At 35.5% G+C, this 16519-nt stretch overlaps 1 protein-coding gene across 2 annotated transcripts in view; it reads left to right on the top strand.

Moving 5' to 3' along the window:
- Positions 1-1636: 1636 nt before the first annotated feature.
- E(bx) (nucleosome-remodeling factor subunit NURF301 E(bx)) overlaps positions 1637-16519 on the top strand; it is a 52082-nt gene continuing 37199 nt past the window's right edge. For both annotated transcript variants that reach the window (XM_089255402.1, XM_089255403.1), the window contains exons 1-9: positions 1637-3414; positions 4697-4818; positions 5367-5572; positions 6421-6542; positions 8101-8272; positions 8553-8903; positions 9298-9894; positions 10876-11009; positions 12588-14460. In XM_089255402.1, the coding sequence (XP_089111528.1) occupies positions 2272-3414; positions 4697-4818; positions 5367-5572; positions 6421-6542; positions 8101-8272; positions 8553-8903; positions 9298-9894; positions 10876-11009; positions 12588-14460 (4720 nt within the window). In that variant the 5' untranslated portion in view covers positions 1637-2271. The remainder of the gene's footprint in view (positions 3415-4696; positions 4819-5366; positions 5573-6420; positions 6543-8100; positions 8273-8552; positions 8904-9297; positions 9895-10875; positions 11010-12587; positions 14461-16519) is intronic.

Below are 16519 nucleotides of genomic sequence, written 5' to 3' on the forward strand. Positions count from 1 at the left end.
TAATATTAACACTATGCATAGGGTTACCAGATTCGAGTACTGAGAAAGGAAGACGCCTGCGTACATACCCGTGGTAACGTCACTTTAAATTTTCACAACAGATAGAGCCACTATAGACTATACTGACAAAAAAAACCGGCCACCACAATAATTTTCCCCAACCCAAACACAGAACCACTCAAAAAGAGACAAATAACGACCCGTCTCCCTTCACTTATAATGAATTGTTCTCGCCATCTAGTCAGCTTTATTGCTTTGCCTGGAGCAAGAGGTTTTCCTTGGCAAAGAATCTTGTCTTTTGTTGCATTTATTGGCATTTCTGAAAGATTCCATAGCGTTATTAAGCTAACTTATAAGGGTAGAGAGAGCTCTACCCTCAGAAATTTCCTTTTTTTCTTAAGGAGCGTTGGTTTTTTTTTTTTTTTTTTGCCAGAGGTGATTTGCCATAGGAATCAGCATTGAGTGTTGTTTGCATTCTATTTTCTTTCTTTCTGAATAGTTCCACCATCTCCCTTCCCCACTTATTCAGCATACGTCACTTGCTGTTGGTTAGCAAACAATGATTCTGGGAAATTTGGTTGGGCCAGCAATTACACTACAAAAGTTTTAGAAAAGTTCTTTTATAAAACTTGAAAATACAACCAATAAGTGTATCAGTTACATTCGAGCAATCAATAGGAATTCATCGCGGGGACCCGGGTTCGAGCCCCACCGTCACCACAGTGGTGGTCGGCTGAAGTTGGTTTTCTGTGGTTCCCAACTTCAAGGCGCAAATGCAAGCCGATCTCCCCGTTAAAAAGTCTCGCCACAGAGAGCCACAGTCCTACAAACAGTACAAATATACAGTCATTAACTTCGCTCACTTCACTTCTGAGATATAGATGGCAGCACTAAAAAAATCATACACAACACATACGCACTCAGACTGTTAGGTACACATACTTCCGGCACAACTCACTAGGTAGTAAATTGCCCATGACGATAGACCTGAGTTGTGCTCGGCAAAAAAAAAAAAAAAAATGAGGAAATCACAAAGGAGGACGAATGGTAACTCGAACTTGCATTAGCTATGATGAAATAATTTTCGTTGTAGTGCCATCTGTCGGAAATCAAAGCAATCGAATTTGGGCAATGTACGTTATTTTCACATGATAGTTAGTGCTGCCATCTAAATTTTTAGTTCGAAACTCTCGCAGTCATTTGCGTCCCGTATTTTGATATTTGAAATCCATCATTCCTAGATAGAGGTGATGTCTTATTAAATAAATATATTTTTCGTTATCCGCGGCTAGAAAATAATCTTTTACATGATCAGGAAGAAAACTAAACACAATTTAAATAATATAATTGAGAAATGACGACAATGCAAACTAAAATAAAGTTTCATCATGTTCGGATGTTTCTGAATGGCATTTCGTTCATCTCAGTTTCCTCGAAAACAAAATAAAAATTAAATATTATTCTACCGAAATGGATGCCCATATTTTTGTAAATTCGTGGCGAGCATAAAGATCAAAAGCAATGCAATAACTATGTAAAAGTTGTTTACAGTAATTATCATTATTATTATTTTTTTAACTTCACGGCTGCTTATGATGAAGTTGGTGTAAAAAAAATGAGAGGCCGTTTGTGATTGGCTCATTTTCGAAGTTCAATATGGCTCTCTGTTGTTTTTGCAATGGCTAAAAAATGGCGTTTTTTACATCTTGATCAAGTACAATAAATCGGCGAAAAAAAATTTGTGCATCGCGATGGTCTCTCTACGTGTGACTGGAAATCGCAGAAGAAAACGCGGAATTAAATTTTGCTCATCGTAAGAAAAATGGCGTCTTTTCGTGACCCGCCAATAGGATGAAGAAGCTTCATCGCAACAACGGATATTATCGACGACTGCTGCCATCAGCTCAGCGCTTTACCCTTCACGTACGTGTGCATCGGATGATCGTCTGTTGGTGAAAATACATCGTTTCGCGACGCTTTTGGTTTTTTTCTCATCGTTTTATGTCGATTAATATTCAATTGTGGGATTTGTATATCCGAAAAATGCCGATTTGCGATATTCTCAGGGTGGTCACGTGACCACCTCCCCCGTCGCTAAGCCTACTGGATCTAATGACGGCTCGATGTTTTTTTCCCCCTCCCCCCTCAAATATGACGGTTCATCAAGTAAATAGCATCATCTACCCTTTGTGTACTGATTGTTGTTGTTGTTGACAGGTAAATAATAATGATGATTATTATTATTACATGTTATTAAAATCCGTTTGAAAAATGTCTGGCCGAGGCAGAAGAGGACGAGGTCGACCTCCGAAAAGATCCGCCATATCTCCGAGAGTTAATCTCTTGAAAAAGCCCAGGTACTTGTTCGCGGGCTCGGGCAATCATGGTTCCCGCCTTTTATCATCGCCACCAAAACAAAGAGAGAACAGCCCCTCGTCTCGAGGTATGGCATCATCGCACGTGGCAGCGGGCTACAGAGGTAGGAATTTGCGTGAGAAATCTCACAAGAATCGCGGTAACGGACTTCCTAGCGGTTACGATTACGACGATGATTATGGTGGCGGCAACTATTCGAGTGACGAGAGTGAATATAATTACGACGATGAGATGGACGATGAAGAGGCCAACGAATCCGAAGCCAGCTTGCCGGAGTCAGACGAACTCAGTGTTTACTCCCAGAGCAGCTTCAGTACAATATCCAGCCTCCCAACAGTGAAGAAGAGATGGAGTAGGAGGCCGCAGACTCCAGTTTTTCTTCAGGATCGCGAGTTCCCCGAGCTGACCCTACCAAAATCAAGTGAAGATCTATTAATATCGAGGCAGCATCTAATGCAGACCCTAGGAGTGTATGAAGTTTTGAGGCATTTCAGAAATATTTTAAGATTATCTCCATTTTTATTTGAGGATTTTTGCGCCGCTCTGGTGTCCTCTGAGCAAACTGGCATGTTGTCGGAGGTCCATATAATGCTGATTAAAGCAATACTCAGAGAGGAGGAGGCTACAGGAACTATGTTCGGACCCATAGACATGAAAGACGCTATTAACGCAAACTTTTATTTCATCGACAGCATGACTTGGCCCGCAGTGTTGAAGATTTATCTGCAGAGTGATCCAGAATATAAGTATGTTCTTGATGTGTTCAAAGATATAGAGTACCCATTCACGTCGGTAGGGAATCGCTTAAAAGTGCTGCAGTTTCTGTGTGATAGTTTTTTAACGACCAATCCGGCACGAGACGATATAACCAGTGAAGGTAATATGTTGCACGATGACCATTGTCGTGTATGCCATAAGTTGGGAGATCTATTGTGCTGTGAGACTTGTCCAGCTGTTTACCATTTGGCGTGCCTTGACCCTCCTTTGGATGAAGTCCCGACCGAAGATTGGACTTGCACGGTCTGTAAAGGGAATCGAGTAAGATTTATTGCTTGCTATTTTTTGATATTCATTAACAGGGCTTGACAAATCTTAGGTCATGATGAATAAAAAAATTGATATTGTGTCAAAAATTATCCATACAAGATTACTAGCTCAGGCAAAATCAACAAGTTTGGTTCCTGAAGTATTTGGTTGGTGAATAGTTTTTTTTATTAATTTGTCAAGCTCTGTTCATCAGGATATTGTTAGTTTTATTAAATTTCAGCCGAATAAGTATGGGTAATCCCAATATGCATTATACTTTTTTGTTGCCAAGTTTTCGACAACACCAAGTTTATACTTCATTAGCGTCATTTGCTCTGGTGCTAAAACAAATGCTTTTGGTCTTAATTGTATTGCCTGTGACCCTAGCAAATAGCACCAAATCAGGTTTGGTGATTAAAAAAGTCTCCAAAGAGCGACGTACCATACATCAGGAATTAACCAACAAAAATGATTTAAAAAAAACAATTTTGCTGTCTCTGAAGTTATATTTCTTAGTTATCACATGATGGACATTAATAATGAGCCATAAATTGTAAAATCATTTCAAATGCTTGCTTTCTTACAAGACACCTGTAAACCAAGTTACTCGCACCACAAGTTTCACTTCATATATTTATAATTGCAGTAGGCGTATATATACTATTTAATTTGGTTTGTTTGGTACTCTTTAACAGACTGAGGAAGATGTGTTTTGCAAGTTTATGTTGAGCCTATATATATTGGTTCCCAAAGATATATTGGTTGTATATATATATTGGTTGGCCCTAGAAAGCAGCTCATATGAGCATATAGGCCTGCTTGTTGTGCAAAATTCACCATTAAAACAGAAATTACCACCCAGTTTATTGAGTGCTGTGAAACCTCGATAGCTTGATCCTCCAAGGGGATCTAGCATGTAAACAGGCACTTTAGAAATAAAGCGCTAGTAGGCACTATATCTATGTGCCAGTGAGTGTGACCTTGTATTTTCCGATGATTAATTGAACATAAATAATCACTTTTTGATTATTTGTGTGTGGACAGATTTTAGAGTTCTTGATGACTGCAGATTTATTTCACTACCATCACTTAACCTGTATAAATGGGCCTTAAGTCACACAAGCAGTCCTGAAGATTTCTGTCACTTGTATGGACAAAACATTGAGTGTACTTATTTATTCACAATGGCAGTACTGCCCTCAATGGAAGAAATGTCTAAATATTAGTTTTAAAATTGAAATCTTTTGTTTTGTTTCTAATATTTTTTTCTGACTTCGCATCATTCTTCACTTAGGTAACTGGTGTTACAGATTGCATTTCAGAAATCGAAAAGAATATGTTGTTGAGCCGCCAAGAGCCTCTTGGTATGGATCGTCATGGAAGGAAATATTGGTTTCTTTGCCGAAGAGTGATTGTGTAAGTTTTTTTCACTCATAAAATACAACTATCATGTTTGATGAGAAGCAAAATTTAGTAGGGCTAAATGAATACAGGAATTGATGAATCTCAGGTGCCAGTTCACCATTGCAACTAGAAAATTGGTATGCCATACTGAATGTTGATATGATGATTTTACTGAATTGGAAGCCTGAGGGCAGCACAAAATTATTGGAAATTATGTCAATGTCTGCTAGTTTGGAAAGGGGTCTCAGACAGGTAAAAAAGCACTATTTCGGAACAATTTTTATCGAGGGGAAGCTTGGCGCCTAAATGTTTTTTTGATTTGTCAAACCCTGATGTATATATATGACCTATTATTTTGGTTCTCTTGAGCAAGTTTAATTCTTTTCTGAAAGTTACCTGTATCTTGAAGCAAGGTTTCTTACCTGAAGTAATGAAGATTCCTTTAATTAAAGTCGTAAGATGTTAAATATTTAAAAATGACAACGGCATTTTTAAGTGGGTTTTAGCTAAACAAAATTTGTATTCTATGGAATATAATTTGTGAGATCTTTATTCTATAGGGAAGGAGATGAAGACGCCAGCTATTACTCTACAAAATTGCAGCTCCAAGAGCTTCTGGAAGTTCTTGATGCATTAGATTTGGAATCTGATTTGTACAGAACATTGCAGGATATAAAAGATGAAATCATGAGACAAATGGATATAACTGAGCGACTCACAAATAGTGCCAAGGGAAATAAGAAGTCTTACCTAGAAGTGGAAAATGGTAAGTTATTTGATAAATATTGACACACAATATTGTTATATGGTAATTTCTACATATACCTAAGTAGCTTTATGCAATATAAAAAAATTTTAGAAATTAAATTAGTATTTACAAGTGGTTAGGTGTGTGTCAGACCTCTATATAATGTCACCCCTGGGGTTAGAATTGAAATGATTTTGTAAGCGGGTTGACACCTAATAATTTCTCTCATCTGGAAGTGAGGTTCTAAGAATGTTTTGATGAGCTTTGCACTTTTGCTGACCAACCAAAAAACCCAGTTTCCTCGAGTCCACATGCACCCCACACCATGATTTATAGATCCACCTCTTCGCTGGTGGCTGTAGAAGGTGTGTGGTTCATTTCTGAAGCACAGCCATCTGGATTGAACTTTTTTTTCTTGCTGGAGATAACAGTGAGTCATTTCTCTAATGTAAGTGCTTGCAGGTGAGAATAAACAGTTTCTGATGTAGGAATCAATTTCTGAGTTTCAGAAAGAAAATTCACACGCCTCTACAGGAAATCAAACCTCTGTCCCTTCATTGACCAGATGAGTGCTCTAACATTTAGCTACAGGGGACTGACATTTTTTCTTCCCTAAGAGCTTATTTGTGCACTGAATGGGACCGTGCATAGGCAGCCTTCTAGTTCAGCTAATAGCGCTTAATTACAATATGAATTTTTTTTTCTGAGACTCAGCTTCATCTCCGCTTGGTTCCTGTCTTTTTTACTTTGCAGGTTGATTTTCAGAAAGAAAAAAAACGTAATATCACAATGATATATTTCAAATTAACATTTTAGTCAGTTTGCTGGTTAATGCACAATTTCCCATTCAATGCCTTTATTTTCAGTTGCTCTTGCGAAAATTCAATCTGAGCGAGTTGTCCAGAAGGCCAAAGAGGCTGAAGAAAGAATGAGGCGAGCAGCTGAAGAGGAAATGATGATGATGTTGAAAGCTGAGGAAAAAAATGTTGTAAGTAATTCTTGGTGCAGAAAGTCATTAAATCTAATTGTCATCAGTGTAATAACACCCAGAATTCTAATCTCAAAAGTAATATTTTAAAAATTCAATGATTAAACAATAAGCAAGTGAATGTCCTCATGTAATGTTTTGCCACAAAACATTTAGACCTTAGTCACTAACTTGATGTATTGTTATTTTATTTGCAATACAACTTGAAAATTTTCTAGTTAAATCTTATAGGGACCTTAGATTATCTCAATTATATGGTTAATTTTATCATTTCCTTCTTTTTGAAAACTTGAATTTAATTTTTTTTCTTTATTGTTTAATAAGTTAATTGAGGTGTGGTCTCTAACATAGCTGAGGTATCTAATAATAATCATAAATTTATAGAAGGACAGATATCATTTCATTGACGTCATGCCAATTTTTTATGAAATTCCTAGTTCTGTTAAAGTGTCTGTTTAAATTTTCACATCGAAACATAAAATATTGTTTTTCAATATAAAAATTTTCATAGAAAATACACATATTGTGATTGCATATAATGTTTAAAGTGACTATGTTACATAAAGAATGGATGTTTAACATCATTGTAAAACGTCTGCTATCTACAGAATTATTTTGGCCAATATATACCAGGGTTGGGGTTTTGTATTCTATATTGCATTTTTGGATTTAAATCAGAATTGTTGAAAATGTGACTTCCACACCCTTAATGCCATTGATATGTTTTGGCCCTCTTTTTAGAAGAACAAAACTTCTGGACTGATTTCAATCTAGCTTTACATAGGTGACAAAGTCGGTTTTAGTTATAATCTCTTGTTGATTATTTACCCAAGTTTCTCTTATTTTGTTTGATCAGTTTTGTTGCATTGTGCTTTTTTTTTTTGCACATGTAAGCAAATTAGACTGGGACCTACAGTTTATTTCCAATTCTGAACATCAGCATTCTACTTTTTTCCCTCATGTCTCATGAAAAAGGTTGGTGCTCGATCTCAGCAGAGGACATCCTGCAGTAGCAATGTGTTCTTCACTACTCATATTATCCCCTTTCCTGTTGTACCTCCGCCTCACGAAAGATTCAGGTGAGGACGAATTGGATATCAAAGTAATGATACTTCTAAACATTCTTTGGTGCATTAGGCGAGTATCATATTGACCTGGGTCACAGCACTCCCAAGTTTCTCTTAAATTTTCTTTTATTATGATTCTGCATATATAATTTTGTATATTTTGCATCCGTATCACTTATTCACAAATATAAAATTGTTTTTATATGAGGTTTTTTTTCTCTTTTTTATGTATCTGCATTTTATCTTTGATTCTTGCTGTAAGAAAATTATACCTTTTTATTTTTCTCAAAATTCCTGCTTTTTGTGTACGAATAAAATTCTGTATTTTTGCGTCACAATGTGAGTGCAACGATATGAGTTTCAGTTGTCTATTGAGATTCGTAATTATGTGTGATTTTATGTCAATTGGATGCATAGTTATCATGTCTTTTACGTTATGATAAGCTTTATAAAATGAAATATATCAGTTCAAGCGGTATCTTTATTTACAGGAATCGGGTGAAATGATGGAATCATCTAACGTATCAAACTCGAATGTAGCTGCTAATGATGGTTATAAGGTGCCTGAATCTGGAGACAAAAGTGGATCTGACCAGCTTGTTAGTAACATTGTGAAATGTGAAAATGAATCCTCCAATGAAGTCAAAATGCCTACTACTATTGGTAATTTCAACATTTTTTATAAACTCTATCAAGAAGGTGATATAGTGAATTTAACATATAATTCGACAAATTTTGAATACTTGATATTTACTATTTGTAAGAAGTAGTAGGATTTCTCTGCTCATGATGAGAAATTTTTTATAATCTAAAACTGTTTTGTCATAAAATTTACTTGGCAAACCTACAGTATTTCTTGCTACTTGATCAAAGTTTTGACGTACGCTTACTTTATTATAAGTGGGTTGGATTTTAATTTAAATTTTTTGTTAAAATTCCATAGTAAAAATCGAGAACACTGATGAAACAGGGAAAGAAACCAAAGCCAATAGCGAAGAAACTGTAAATGAATCAAAATCTGATAGCATCATCGAGGCAAGCAACATAAAAGTGGAAACTGAAGTCATAGTTGACAGCAGTGCTCAGAACTCTGGTAGTGTTGATTCTATCAAAACAAGTGGATCCAGTGAAGACTCTAACAGTGATGTGAAGAGTGGCGAAGTTACAAATACTAATTCTTCTGATGCTTCAAAAAAGGATGAGAACTCCGGAGCTAAGCCATTGAACATCAGAGTGATAGGAAGACCTCCGAAATGCAATGTTGTGAGACTAGAAAAGAAAGATGATGAAGAAGGTTGGTCCCCCAACCATATATTTCATTATAATTGTACTATATTACTATGTTTTTTATTTTTCCTATTTAACATCATTGATGAACACTTGAAAGTCATTTCATGATAACTATTATCATTATTTTATATTAGTTCTTCAGCATGTTAAAGTTTCTTGAAATTCAGCCTAAATTTGATGAATTTACATTTGTGCATTTTTCACTGTTTGTTTCTGATTTAAAAAAAATAATCATAATTTTTGTTTATATGCATTAAGCATTTTATAACCCAATTGAACCATATTATGATCTAATACATGATTTCAATCACTTCAACAGTGACTATGATATAATGTTCATGTGCATCATGTTCATCAGTCTGAGTTAGTGGAATAGTTATAATTTTCAAATCTTTCAGGTGAAAAAACAGCTGATACCAAAGTTGGAATAGTAACACGGTCAAAGACTGGAGCCATAACCCCAAGAAACTTTGCCTCAGACAACTATGTTAAAATGAGAAAAAATGGTGAAGAGTCTATAGTGATTGTAAGTAAAGATGGAGAGATAACTCGTATGACGACAAGGTCAAAGAGCAATTCTCATCAGGCCAACTCTCCATATTTCAAGCTTGGCATGGACAATAGTCATAAAAACTTCAACAACCAGTACAGCTCGAATCCCTTGGCACTCAATAAGCACCAGCATGCTGAAGACAGGGACAAAAAACGCTACCTTTCTCACAAATTTAGCTTGACTCCTGCCAGTGAGTTCAAGTGGCAAGGGTCAACATATGGTGACAGGAGCTTTACAGTAGCCACATTGAGGCAAGCTATACTGCAGTTCGAGAATAATATTCCTGCCTATCTTCTTCATGCCTATTGGACAATGCATCGGACTAATTGGTTGAAAGCTGTCAACAAGTGCACATTCTCTAAAGATTTTGGCTTAGCATTGAGTATTCTAGAGGCAATTATGAAACCGGTGTTGTTTAATCCTGTGTGGACGGATTCTCTAGGTAAACAGTCTTTTGTTTTATAATACATTTTTGTTTCTATTTTTGCTATTTTGATGCAGTACAATGATACGTCTGCTAATGATAATTTGTTCCGGAATTGCATTTGTTAGCCGAAACATGATTTTCCACAATTTTCTATGAAAAATTATTTAATTCATTTCATGTACTGCCCAAAATTTGAAGATAAGTTTTTAAACACCAAGCAGCACTAGGGGTTTTTTTTTAAAACTGACTTAAGTCTAAAATTATAGTTTCAGAATTAAATTATAGTTCAGAGAATTTACAAGATCTTTTCATTTTACACTATGTACACAACCAACATCAGCTTTAGTCTACTAGAGCTACTGTTGATGCAACCCAGTTGAGTTTGTAGTGTCCCCCCATCCATTTGTGATTTGGTCAGCTAATTTCTGTGTCTTATACACGTAGATCGAAAAAATAAGCGTATAAAATGTCCAGACTGTTCACTTTGATGCTAAGAGTCTTGCATTGAAAGAACAAATGCTCTGAAAACATGGGTTCTTTTTTTTTTTATTGCAATGCATTTTCTATTAGCTGAATCCTTCATTTTACATGAAGTGGCTCAAAAATGTTCAGAAAGAGAAGTGGGGTACACCTGGAAAAATATTCTGAGGTAGACATGAATTAATTGAGCTCGAGTGACAGATTCAGCTCATGACACAGCTGTTTTATGTTAGTACGTGCATCCATATCAACAGAAATGCTCATTAGCTGAGACAGAAAAATCATGAAAAAACATTTGTTAAAATTTGTAAGCTGAGGCATTGGTTAGCCAAGGTATTACTGTGCAAGCTTTATTAGTTGTTACAAATCAAAATCTGAAATTTATGATATTTTCAAACCTGCAAAAAAAAATTGTTGAGCTTAGCTAATGAGAAAGCCCCTATAATGCTGGTGTATTTTAATAACATATTTTAATTATTTTTATTATATATAGACATTTTACATTTCTGTTATTAGGTCATACTCGATTACAACGCACAACAGCTTTAGCCAGAGAAGAAAGAAAAAAGCAGGAGAGGAAAAGAGATGGTAATGATGAAGAAATCGGCAGAACAATTTGGGTTAAATATCCTTTAGGCCTGAAACATCAAGTAAGATTATGCTATTCACAGAATACATTTTTTTTTTTACGTTATTAATAATTTGGGAAAATTTTAATATAACTATTGAAACATTTTAAAACTTTAACCAAAATTTTAAATGAAATTTTGAATTGGTGCAGCCTTAAGTTGGTTGTGAAATGAATTTTTTGTTTTTTCTTATAATGGCCTACAAGCCCATTCTTCAGTTATTATTGTACTATTATTTAACTTGTTTCAAATCTCAATGGAGGTGACTGTTTTCATTTATTTATATATATGTGGTATTCTGTCATATATCTGAGTGTATATTGTTAATACCAAATAATTTCTGCACACACAAGTCCTCGAGATAGTAAAGCACAAAACAAAAAGTAGGACATCACAGATTTATTTTATATGACAACTATTTACATTAATTCAAGAAGAGATTTGAATATAAACTCTAATACAGAGAGCTCCATTAAGATGGCTTCTCTCTCGTGTTGGTTTTAAGCTATGCTGTTATTTCTCTTTCGTTTTCAATACACTTTTACTTTGGCACACCATTATATGGGGGGCAAAGCTTCTAGATGCGAACCGACTAGAATATTCCAGTCCCTTGTCTTTTTCCAGGAACCTCTCTTTCTTTCGTGACATCATAGAATGTTGGCACTGTTGCTAAACTCACAAACTAGGTGCGATTTACAAGAAAATGTGCATTTTAGGTCTAATTATTGGTTTTACATAGAGCAAAAGCTATTTACATTATTTGCGCATGGAAATTCACAACTATTTACATATTACAAGGTACTCATAGCCTGAAGTTTCAATGTATACGTGTGTCCACAGTTGAAAACCTCTGCTCTTTAGAATGATGGAATAGGTGTGTTTCTCTCTAATCCTCCATACTACTAGTTAACTGTACATGCACCTTGTAAACATTCCTCTGGGAAATTTCTAATGAATTGGTATGAGCAGAAACAAGTGTTTATGTGTGGGCCCTATTTATGTTGTCAGAGTTACGCTGGTTTCGTGTTATACTGCCATCTGTCTTCCATATTTAGAAGTAAACAAATTGAATATGCTTAAATTTTCGTGTTACATAAGTTAAGTATTGAGTTGGAGGTCTGCCTGATCTCTGCAGAGAAATTCTCTCAAATGGGAGACTGGCTTGCATTCACGGATCTTCCATTGAATATCCCAGGTCACATCCAACTACTTTCTGGGTTTGCAGCAGGATTTAACTGAGCTGCATACAACACAGCCTCATACGAACAAGGCATTTTGAAACCTTTTCTGGTTAGCATCACTTCTGCTATCACAAAGACCTGCTGGTGCACATGCTTGAAAATCTTTCCTATGAATTCTTTTAAGAATACAAACTTGAAATAAATTTCATTTTTAAATGTTGAAACAAAGAAAGTTCTCCCAGAGGAAATGCTTAAAAAAATCATTGTAAAATTAAAGTTTTACATGTTTAATGGATAAGCATACTAACAATATACTTTTTTAATATTTAATTTTTGCAAGTGTAAAATTGAATTTTTAGACTTAATCAATTGTGATTTAATTAATATATATATATTGGGTTTTTTTTTTTCAAATCAGGTTTGGAAGCAGAAAGGTGAAGAGTATCGCATAAGTGGTCAGGGTGGCTGGAGATGGCTTAGCTATACACGCATCAATCATTTCAAACCCTCCCACACTATGGGTCTTAGAGCTGGACCCCATAAGGTAGTAATCTGTAGAAAAGATTGCATGCCAGAAATAACAGATGCTGATGAGTACATTAAAAAATATGAGTCTTCATCCAGTGTAGAATCCACACAAGTGTCAAGTCCATCCATTATCCCAAGTTCATTTTGCGAGATTCCAGAGAAACAAGATATTGCTGGTGGTTCTGATGGTGAAAAAGATTTGCCATCAGAATCCGAAACTGATTGTTTAGTTAAAAAAGAGCCTGAAGACAATATTATTGTGAAGCATGATTTTACCAAATTTATATCAAAGTTCAAAGAAGTCGTTAGTTCTCATTCACTAAATCCTGACTTAAATGTTGACCTTATAAATGTGTCTGAAGGTTTGACTGAAAAGGTAAGAACACATTATCCCAGAATAGCAAAACAATCAAAACTTGATGAGTTGTTGAATTTTCGTACAAAACTGAAAGAAATGGAAGAAAAACTGCCATCACTGTTGCAAATAGATAAAAAAAATCAAGGAAATTTAGTTAAAGTTGAACTGAAATCGAGCGGTACTCCTGGTACTCATAGTGTGCGATTGCTTGTAAAGAAAGGTGCAACGCCAGCTGAAATATCAAGAGCCATTGCTAACAAACTGGGGAAACGTGATCTGTTAAAGGCAACGAGAGTGATTAAAGCCATACCTAATGGAGAGGTAACTCCAACTGCCAATGAACTGGACTCTAAACCGCAGATCTCTCAACCTGTGAGGTATCCCCAGTGTTATTCACCTTTATGTCAATCTGGATCACCAAAAGGAGCCATGAAGTACACATGTTATTCTCCAGTATGCAAGTTGTTTTCTAAGAAAAGTACTGAGCAACAAAGTTCTAACACAAATATAAGCACTGTAAACTCAATAGGTGTTGAAATAAAAAATTCTAAAGCTGATGCTAATGAAATGGTAACTGTGAAGCATATATCAAACACTCAAAGCCACTCTTCAGATTCAAAGCCCCTACGCACATTATCATCTCCACCCCCACTTCAACCCATTGTTCCCAAGGTAGAAGTTCTCTCAGCTGAAGCATCTGAAAATAGTTCAAAATGCAGTGTCATAAATACTTCACAGGCCAGTGCAACAACATCAAGTGCATTGCTGTCAGTTAATGAGAAAGGAAATGTCAAGTCCAATGTTTGTGTCGAACCAAAAGTTGTGGTAAAGACGGAGATTGATGATACTACTGATTCTAAAGGTGGAAGCAATACTACTCCCAAACAAAAATCTACCATGGATAAAGTTAATTTGGGAAAAGTAAGAGTAGTGAAATCTAAAAAGAAAGGAGGAAAAGGTATTTTACCACCATGTCCACGGTTTTCTACTCCCTCAAAGAGGAAAAGCATTCTCGCAATACCTCCACATGAACTGCGCAGGCTCTCTAGAAAAGGAGGCCTCCGAGAGACCAGTGGATTCAGCTATAATGCTAAAACAAACCAGTATGTCTGGCCTTATGGAACATGCCCCAGGCCTACTTTCAGGACGGCTTGGCAATTCAGAACTCAAACTCTTTTAAGTATACATGATGCTGCCTTGCAATTACGTATCATCTGGGGTTGCATTCGCTGGGACGATGTGCAAGCTAAACCGCCTCCTAGTGGTACAAACACAGTTTCGACTGAAACAGAAGTTCAAACAGTTGAACTTTTGCAGCGAAGAGATGTGGGAGTGTTTGGTCTACGTTCTGAGTACCTTGTACGAAGAATAACTGTTCCTATTGATGTTCCTTCAAAGCCTCGTGGTGAGCATGCTACATTTATTCTTAGTTTCCATCGTAATTTGCAATGAACACTCCGATGGTGGTGCTGGATCTGAGATCCATGCTGACATTTTGTTATGACCACACCATATTAGGGAGAGTGGAGGGTCCACCAGTTTTATGTTAATAGTTGGTGGAGTTTTATATTAATACATCAGATCTTTTCTCAAATATTATGTATTTTTGTGATTACACGATTGATTTTTGGTCATGAATCTCACATATGCTGGATGCCACCATTGGTGTTACTCCAGCGGCACCACCATCAGAATATTAATACTCATTGCAACAAAAATTGTTTTATAAAATGCTTTAAATTTTAATTTTTAGAAAATTTTAACTCAAGCTTTGTATATTTTTTTTTAAATTCACCTTTTTTCATGCGAATATTTGATTAAGCATCTTCATACAGTCAAACATGAGCCTGCTTTTAGTGAGAGTCTGCATTTAATGAGCAGGTTAATGTTTGGTACAATGGCCATTTTTAGTACATTTGGTACAATGCTAATTGTTTAGCAATTATATTGCTTGTAGCTCAGATTTAATGAGCAATTTAAAAGTAAAACATATTGAAAAAAAATGGATACAAGAATTATATAAAGTAAATGCAAGTAATTTGCCCTGAATTTCTTTCACTGCTCTTAATATGGAGATAATGAGTTTTTTTGACAAAGGATGGCCATTTTTTTTAAATATCAGTTTTAAGGTTCATTACCTTTTTAGGTTTGTTGTCAATATGCATGAATAGCAACAGTTTTTCTAGATGGGAGGAATTAACATAGAGAATGAAAAGAAAACAACCAGAATTTTAAAAAAAGGCTTATTCAGGTTTTGTTCCAGGTTTTAATTCCAATTACACTCCATGTGTGTCTGAATGTGAGACTAATCAGCACATATACTGCAAGAACAACGTCACAACTCAAAAATTCACGAATTTGAGTTAATTCCATGTTAAAAAGTAATTCCATATGAAATTATTTCATTTTATAGTCATGCAATCATAATTTACCGCAATTACTAGAGGATTTTATTAACTATAATGTTAATATAGTATCAATTTTGAAAGGCTTTATTAGTTGCATATTTGAATATAAAGTCCTTTATTTTTATTTATGTATAAACTTTAAATTATTTTTATTGATAAATATAAGAGTTTTAAAATTAAAATTCTTCTTTTTATCAGTTCAGTGCAACATGGTAGTATAATTTTTTTTTTTGTTATGGTAGTCATTAGGCTATTCCGAAATTGAGTTAATAAATCCAAAAATATATATAATTCTTTTTAAAGTACTGAATTTGCGGGTCAACTTGGAAGCATTTCAACACAAATCACATTTTTCTGTAAATTTTGGATATTTAACACATCCTTTCTCTCCACATCACTAAATTAAAAGTACTTTGATGAGTATTACTGAAGGGCGCTGTAGCCTGGTCGATAAGATACAAGCCTAAAGTTCCAAAGGATGTTTAGAGGTGTCGTGAGTTCTATACCTGGTTCGTCCTTGTCACAAAACTTGACACAGTCCTGACACAGGGGTACAACAAAAAACAGCGACTTGACTGCAGCAAAAAATTGCTACCACAGAGAATCCCCCATGGAGGGGTTAGCGCACCAACCTCTCAACGAGTATAAAAAAACAAGCCTGCCATTCGGAATCGGCAATAAATTGAATGTCCCGGTCTAATTAGCCCTCGTGTGGAGAAAATGACCGTGGTGCACAAAAATGATCAATGAGTATTATTACTGAAATAAGTGTTTGCACGTACTGTTGAAAAAAATCACAAGTTACTACATTTTGCCACAGTTCCTTGCCACTTGTTATTGTTTAGAATTTAATCTTTCATCCAAGACGGTGAATTCAGGATTGATAGGTAATATTCAGGATCGATAAGACATGCAAACAAATGATAAGTAAGGCCTCCTCAAATCTTAATTTTATGACTTTGAAATAAGGTATCAAGTCTGCATTTTGTAAAAAGTCCCATCCATTTGTGACAAGAAGCAGCACTATTTACACAATCTTTTTGTCACTGATACATT

Source organism: Pholcus phalangioides, unplaced genomic scaffold (genome assembly GCF_987345545.1).
Source record: "Pholcus phalangioides strain wild (caught in Gottingen) unplaced genomic scaffold, Ppha-v1.0 ptg000042l_1, whole genome shotgun sequence".
In the NCBI taxonomy this organism is placed as follows: Eukaryota; Metazoa; Arthropoda; class Arachnida; order Araneae; family Pholcidae; genus Pholcus; species Pholcus phalangioides.